This window comes from Nicotiana tomentosiformis, chromosome 12 (genome assembly GCF_000390325.3).
Source record: "Nicotiana tomentosiformis chromosome 12, ASM39032v3, whole genome shotgun sequence".
NCBI classification, from domain to species: domain Eukaryota; kingdom Viridiplantae; phylum Streptophyta; class Magnoliopsida; order Solanales; family Solanaceae; genus Nicotiana; species Nicotiana tomentosiformis.
The window spans coordinates 15,718,253-15,726,517 of record NC_090823.1 but is presented as its reverse complement, the minus strand read 5'-3'; the positions used below and the strand labels follow the sequence as shown (position 1 = coordinate 15,726,517).

The 8,265-nt window shown below is 43.6% G+C and overlaps 2 protein-coding genes across 2 annotated transcripts; one reads left to right on the top strand and one right to left on the bottom strand.

Annotated features, from left to right (window-relative positions):
• The first annotated feature begins 979 nt into the window (after positions 1-979).
• On the top strand, positions 980-1,471 carry LOC138902282 (uncharacterized). Its single transcript, XM_070190125.1, has one exon. It carries the CDS (start codon positions 980-982, stop codon positions 1,469-1,471), a length of 492 nt encoding a protein of 163 aa, XP_070046226.1.
• A 4,363-nt stretch (positions 1,472-5,834) lies between these two features.
• On the bottom strand, positions 5,835-6,227 carry LOC138902281 (uncharacterized). The gene has a single exon (XM_070190124.1). The coding sequence runs from the start codon at positions 6,225-6,227 to the stop codon at positions 5,835-5,837; it is 393 nt and encodes a 130-aa protein (XP_070046225.1).
• Positions 6,228-8,265: the final 2,038 nt, after the last annotated feature.

Here is an 8,265-nt window from a genome sequence, read left to right as displayed (position 1 = left end):
AAGCCTAAGAAGAATCCGGTTCGTAAGACAAAGAAAGACACTGTTGCCCTGCCTGCAGATGTGATTCAATGGTTAAGGGAGGAAGAAGAAGAAGAAGAAGATGATGGCTCGGAACTGGTGGCCCGAGTGAAGAAAACTATCGAGGCCCCAAAGGCCGCTGAGTCGGTGGTAGTTGAGGAAATTCCGCCTCGAGCCGAGAAGGTCTTGGAAAAGGACTCGGGCAAAGTCCCCGAGTCGTCGAAGATCAAAGATGCCTCCCGCCGAGATGAGCAAAAGGTGGGTATGTCTGAAGGGGCCGACTCCGAGGCCCTTCGCAGTGAGGAGAACGCCCCAAGTGGCTCACTTGGGGCAATAGATATTGGAGACTCGCCGATTCTCCCTGCGTTTTCCGAGGAGGCAATTCGGGAGGCCTAAGCTACGAGGACTCCCGAAGTAGACGGGGCCTATGGAGGGGAGGACCCATTCCGTGGTTACTTTATCGGGGTCGAGGATTCTACCAACCTGAGTGAAGCATCGAGTCTCTTCGCTGAGGCTCAACAAGCCTTGAATCGGGTGATTCTCAACTCCCTTTGTCGATATCATACTTAGTTTATTTATTCTCTCTCTGTCTAATTTCCTTTCTTTTTTCCGTATATAGGCTTTGGTGCTCCATCAGGAGGCGTTTTCAAAGTCCCGAGCAGAGCTGAGCTGATCTGAGATTGACATCCGAGGGCTCACGGAGGAGAGAAATGCCCTTAAACTTCTCAGTGGGCAAAAAAAAGAGGAGGCCAAGGACCTCTGAGCCGAGTTGGCCAAGGCTCACCAAGATCAGACCGACCTGATCGAGTAGGTAATGAAAATCTTAAAAGCTCATGGGCTCGATTCGGGAATGGTGGCTAACATTTCAATCTCACAGTTACAGCAGAAGATCGAGAGGATCGAGCAGTTCCGCGAGGAGATCAACATAATGAATGTGGAGACCTTGGGGTAGAAATAAAGTATGGACCGCTTTGCTGCTAAAATAGAGGCTGCTCGAGCCCAATTGTCATCGGTCGAAAGTCATCTTCGAGGCATGAAGGAGAAGAGCTTAGCTCAGACAAAGAAAAAAGAGGAGCTCGAGGCTCGGTTGGCTTCCGAACTTGCAAAGGCCAAATCTAAAGCCGAAAAGGCAAGAGCTGAGGCAGAGGCGATCGTGGCTGTCTACCAGGCCGATGCTGAAGCCGCTCAAGTCCAAGCGAGAGAGGCAGCCGAGACCGCTAAAACTCGAGCACACTGGATTGCTGAACTCGCAAAATGCCAATCTCGGAGAGAAACCCTCGAGGAGATCCATGCTCGAGGTTTCGATCTTACCGATGAGATAGTAAAGGCTAAAGAGAACGAATCTGATGCTAGAGCGCTGGTCTCCGATGATGATGATGATGATGGCAGCAAAAGTGGGTCCGAGAATGGGGAGGACCTCGATGGAGAAGAGGCTGCCCCTAAAGAATATTAGGAATCTTAGGCTTTTTCTTTTTTATTTTTTATGCGGGACCCTGATCGGTCCTTGTATATATTTTCGTATAGATAAAAGATCTTTTTTCTCTTTGACTTGTCTTTATTCTATTTTCTGCCTCGTGAAAATTCTATTTCATTCATGCCTTCATGCCTTATGGAGATTTTGCTCACAATTTTGGGACTTTCGGCAACTAGATCAAAGTCGGACCAGTGTAGTCTTTAAAATCGAGTGAGTACTTGCTCGAACTCGAAGTAGAGTGATCCTTAGGTTTTAGTTGAGTAAGGAAGATTTCTCAAACTCAAAAAATAAAATGGCCCTTAGGCTCTTGAATTAGGCCGATATGGCCTCAAAAGAATGGCTTTTCCCCTTTTTCAGCTTGAAAAATTAATCATAAAAATTTGTCATGCCTTAGCACGAGATAAATTTGTTCCCATTAAGTTTTTCGAGGATTGGTGTTATCGAAATCCTTGGCTTTGTTATGCCTTAGCATTGAATTGTCCGGGAGTTCGAACAATTCACTACCCCTTAAGGTTTTTCGAGGGTCGATATTATCGAGACTCCTAGTAATTCAGCCAAGGTTTGCCTTTTTTAACCGGTTTATGAGAATATTTGAAGGCATGTTTTATAGCGGAATTCGGACATCTCCGAACCGTGTTAATTTGGTCGTAGCCTTTAGTTTGGGATTTTTCCCTTGGGCTTGTTTCCCTGCTATACTTTGAACTCGTTCGAAGTGTCAGTCCCCGAGTGGGATGGCTGTGGCCTATAAAAACGAGGATTGCCTTTTTAAGGTCTTACGATTTCGAGGTTTAGTAATTCGATCATGTCGATTTTTTGGACGACAGTCCCTAAGTATAGGGTAAATTGTTTGAACTTCAGTTGTGATCTGCCCTTAAGCCAGTTTCCACAATAGATCATAAGTATGAAAATGTAAAGTATAAATTTCTCTAAGGCATTGAACATCTGGTAAGGAAAAATATTTCTTTCTATAGATTATACATGCGTACACATGTGTACATGCTTTGCCATTAGGGCTCGAGTAATCCACATGGACATGGTTCATTTGACCGTTTGGTCCTTTACCTATCGATACCCTGTCGACACGAAGTATTTTCCTTGTAACTATCCGAGGGTTATGCCCCCCAGTATTCGAGGTTGATTGTAAATGAGCCTCGAATACTGTTGAACTGCTCTAATTTAGCACGAACAATGGTTGCCTCGTTAAAAACCTCGCCGCAAAAAACCTATTTGGGACAAAAACCGGTCTAAGGAAAAAAGAGTCCAATGTGTGCTTTCAGACCTAAGGACTTTGTGTTTGAAGAATCCTTTGGTGTCTTCGATTAAACACCTGCAAATGGTTAGTATAAAATATAAACAAAAATGGAGAAGGTCGTACCTTAGCAGTAATATCGTTTGAGGAGTGATATGTTCCAATTGTTTGGTAATTGTTCGTCGTTCATCATGCCATGTTTGTAGGATTCTAGAATTTCACTACAAGTAATAGTCTAAAAGAAATACAACTGTTTGGATGAAAGAAACAGTAAAACTGAAAAGATAGATGGGGACTTCAAGGTCTGTGAACGCCGACGGATCTACCTTGAATCTCCGGATAGCGGGTCCAACAGCTAAAATCTCGATCAATACGAGCCGGTACCAAAATCGGCATAGAACCGACCAAAGTGCATTATCAGTACAACCGACCCTATGTACTGGTAAGTGTCGAGCCTAACCTCGACAAAGTAATGACGAGGCTAAGGCGAGGCACCTACAAATCAACCTGTACAATTTAACAGTGTGTATATAAATAACAATAATGAAGAGCTAGACAAGAATTATCGGGAGGGGGAAATATTCTGGGGAAAATAAAAAATAAAAAGCTACAGCAGAATGAGAACTGGAACAATCAATATAATATGAATTAACAAGAGCACGAATACAGTAAAGAAAAAATGCACGGCATCACCCTTCGTGCTTTTACTCTCAATCTCACCATAAAATCAATAGAAACATCAAGATATCACCCTTCGTGCATTAACTCTCAGATCATGGCACGACATTACCCTTCGTGCATTAACACTCATAATATGGCACGACATCACCCTTCGTGCTTTTACACTCACAATATAGCACGTCATCACCCTTTGTGCATTAACAGTCTCCCTTACCATAATGCAATGAGTAAATAACAACAGGGAGATAGAATAACAAGTACAAACCTTACTTCAACATTTGGTTCCACAATATCAATCTCAAATTTGAAATAAATACTCAATTATCACCAAAGAATCCGTAAACATTATAAGAACGATCAATTTAACAACACTAGTATAAACACGTAGCAATTAGGCATAGGAAAGAGACAATATAAGAAAAACGGGAGAAACAGGGAAAACAGGTAAATTGGTGGCGCATAAGTATTCATCACCTCACATATACGCCGCTCACATAAATTTCACATAACAAATAGTGTGAGGTTCCTAATTCCCTCAAGTCAAAGTTAGACAAAACACTTACCTCGCTCCAAAGGCCACTCAATACTCAATCACAGCTTTTCCTTTAGAATCCACCTCCAAACCACTCGTATCTATTCAAAAATGACTCAATAATATCAAATATTGCTAAATAAATTAATTGCATTGCATAAATTTAGATTTCCCAAATTTTCCTCCAAAAAGTCGAGAATCGACCCCTGACCTGCTTGGTCAAAACCCGAGGTTCAGACCAAAATCCATTTACCCATTCACCCCAAGCTCGGATATATAATTGGTTTTGGAATCCGATCTCAAATTGAGGTCTAAATCTCCAAATTTCCGAAATCCCTAGTTTCTACTCAAACCCCAAATTTTACCATGAAAACTCTAGATTTGTGATTGATAATTCATAAAATATAATGGGTAATTGAATGAAAATGGTTTAGAATCACTTACCAACACCTTGGGGAAGAAAATAACTCTTGAAAATCGCCTCTAGCCCGTTTGTTTTGGAGAAAATGAATTAATGGCCAATTCCCGTTTTTGGATTCTTTTTAAGTGCTGGGCGACAATGTTCATCGCGTTCGCGAGAGCACTGTCACGTTCGCGAAGGGTATAGGCTCCCAAGCCTTCGCGTTTATGAGACCGTGTTCGTTTTCGCGTAGGCTACCCCCCCGGCCTTCGCGTTCGCGAGACATTGCTTGCGTGCGCGATGGAGGAAAGATTGACTCCCCCCCAGTGCCTAACACTACGCGTTTGCGATGAGCTTGTCGCGTTCGCGAATGGTAACGCCCCCATCGCTTTGTGTTCGTGACCATGCCTTCGCGTTTGCGAAGAAGAAAATTCTAGCCTGACCAGCTTACCCTTCGCGATCGCGAGAGAGCCTTCATGAAGGCGAAGAAGGACATACTAGAACACCTGCTGCAGCAAAAAACCAGATTTTCTAAGTCCCAAACATCCCGTAGCCTATCTGAAACACACCCGAGCCCTCGGAGCTCCAAACCAAACATGCACACAAGTCTAAAAACATCATACGAACTTGCTCGAGTGATCAAATCGCCAAAATAACACCTAGAACTACGAATTTAGCACCAAATCAAATGAAATTCTCAAGAACACTTTAAAATTTTTATCTTCTCAACTGGACGTCTAAATCACGTCATACTAACTTTCTTTCTCACAAAATTTCACAGACAAGTCTTAAATATCATATTGGACCTATACCACACTCCGGAACCAAAATACAGACCCGGTATCAACAAGGCCAAACATCAACCAATTCTTAGAAACAAATAAATTTTTAGACTTTTAGTTTTTAGGGACCTCCGAATTCGATTCCGGGCATATGTCCCAGTCCCATAATTCGATACGAACCCACCGGGACCGTCAAAACATGGATCCGGGCCCATTTACCACAAATATTGACCGAAGTCAACTAAAATTAACTTGTAAGGAAAAAATTCTTATTTTCTTCAATTTTCAACATAAATTTTTTTCGAAAATACACCCGGACCGCGCATGCAAATCGAGGAGGATAAAAATGAGATTTTTAAGGCTTAAGAGCGCAGAATCGAGTTCTAAAATATAAGATGACCTTTTGGGTCATCATTTCTCCACCTCTAAAACAACCGTTCATCTTCGAACGGACATAGAAAAGTACCTGAACTGGTGAAAAGGTGGGGATATCTACTCCGCATATCGGACTCGGACTCCCAAGTAGATGCCTCAACATGCTGGCCTCTCCACTGCACTCGAACTGAAGGGTAATGCTTTGATCTTAACCGGCGAACTTGCCAGGCTAGAATAGCCACTGGCTCCTCCTCGTAAGTCAAATCCTTGTTCAACTAGACAGAGCTGAAGTCTAACACATGGGACGGATCCCCGTGATCTTTTCAAAGCATGGACACATGGAACACCGGATGAGCTGATGATAACCCAGGTGGCAATGCAAGCATGTAAGCCACCTCTCCCATTCTCTCCAGAATATCAAAAGGTCCGATATACTTAGGGCTCAACTTGCCCTTCTTTCCGAACCTCATTACACCCTTTATGGGTAATACCCAAAGCAGCACTTTCTCTCCGACCATGAATACAACATCACGAACTCTGCGGTCGGCATAACTCTTCTTCCTGGACTGAGCTATGCGAAATCGATCCTGAATAATCTTAACCTTATCCAAGGCATCCTGTACTAAGTCTGTGCCCAACAACTGAGCCTCCGCCGACTCGAACCACCCAGCTGGCGACCGACACCGCCTACCATATAATGCCTCATAGGGAGCCATCTAAATGCTCGACAGGTAGTTGTTATTGTAGGCGAACTCTGCAAGGGGCAAGAACTAATCCCACGATCCTCCAAAGTCTATAACACATGTGCGGAGCATATCCTCCAAGATCTGAATAGTGCGCTCAGACTGCCCGTCCGTCTGAGGATGAAATGATGTACTCAACTCAACTCACGTACCCAACTCATACTGTACTGCCCTCCAGAAATGCGAGGTGAACTGCGTACCTCGATCAAAGATGATAGATACGGGCATACCGTGAAGACGGACGATCTCACGAATGTAAATATCTGCCAACCGCTCCGAAGAATAGGTAACTGCCACTAGAATGAAGTGCGCTGACTTGGTCAGCCTATCCACAATGACCCAAACTGCATCGAACTTCCTCTGAGTCTGTGGGAGTCCAACAACAAAATCCATAGTCATACGCTCCCACTTCCACTCAGGAATCTCTATCTTCTAAAGCAAACCACCAGGTCTCTGATGCTCACACTTTACCTGCTGGAAATTTAGACACCGAGCTACATATGTAATTATGTCTTTCTTCATTCGCCTCCACCAATAATGCTGCCGTAAGTCCTGATACATCTTGGCGGCGCCCAGATAAATAGAATACCGGGAACTGTGTGTCTCCTCAAGAATCAACTCACGAAATCCATCCACATCAGGCACACAAATACGACTCTGCATCCTCAAAACTTCGTCATCTCCAACAGTAACCTACTTGGCACCACCGTGTTGCACTGTGTCTCTAAGGACAAGTAAATAAGGATCGTCATCCTGCCGATATCTGATGCGCTCAAACAAAGAAGACCGAGTAACTGTACAACCTAGAACACGGCTGGGCTCAAAAACATCCAACCTCATGAACTGGTTGGCCAGGGCCTGAACATCCCATCCAAGCGGTCTCTCTCAAACTGGAATATAAGCAAGGCTACCAATACTAGCTGACTTTCTACTCAAAGCATCGGCCACCACATTGGCCTTCCTGGGATGATACAATATGGTGATATCATAGTCTTTCAATAGGTCCAACCACCTTCTCTGTCTCAAATTGAGTTCTTTCTGCTTGAACAAATACTACAAGCTCCGATGATCAGTGTATACCTCACATGGCACGCCATAAAGATAGTGCCTCCAAATCTTTAGTGCGTGAACAATGGCTGCCAGATCTAGATCATGAACATGGTAATTCTTCTCGTGAACCTTCATTTGTCACGAAGCATATGCAATATCCTTTCCACACTGCATCAATACTGCACCTAGACTAATACGAGATGCGTCACAATATACTGTATAAGATCTTGAACCTGTGGGTAACACCAATACCGGTGCCGTGGTCAAAGCTATCTTGAGCTTCTGGAAGCTCGCCTCACACTTGTCTGACCACCTGAATGGGGCACCCTTATGGTCAACGGGGCTGCTATGGATGAAAACCCCTTCACAAATTGACGGTAATAACCTTCTAATCTCAAGAAACTGTGGCTCTCTGTAGCTGATGTAGGTCTAGGCCAGTTCTGAACTGCCTCAATCTTCTTAGGATACACCTGAATACCTTCTGCTGATACAACGTGACCCAAGAAAGCAACTGAACTCAACCAATACTCGCATTTTGAGAATTTATCATATAACTGGCTATCTCTCAGAGTCTGAAGAACGATCCAAAGGTGCTGCTCATGCTCCTCTCAGTTGTGGGAGTAGATCAAGATATCATCAATAAACACAATCACAAAGGAATCCAAGTAGGGCTTGAACATGTTGTTCAACAAGTCCATGAATGCTGTTAGGGAATTTGTCAGCCCAAATGACATCACTAGAAACTCATAATGCCCATACCGAGTCCGAAAAGCTGTCTTAAGGACATCAGATGCCCTAATCCTCAACTGATGGTAGCCAGATCTCAAATCAATTTTTGAAAACACATAGGCACCCTGAAGAGGATCAAATAAATTATCAATCCTCGGTAATGGATACTTGTTCTTGATGGTGACTTTGTTCAACTACCGATAATCTATACTCATCCTCATCGACCCATCTT

Coding starts and splice junctions, on each gene's coding strand:
- LOC138902282 (XM_070190125.1), top strand. CDS start 980: ATGGACCGCTTTGCTGCTAAAATAGAGGCTGCTCGAGCCCAATTGTCA.
- LOC138902281 (XM_070190124.1), bottom strand. CDS start 6,227: ATGGCTCCCTATGAGGCATTATATGGTAGGCGGTGTCGGTCGCCAGCT.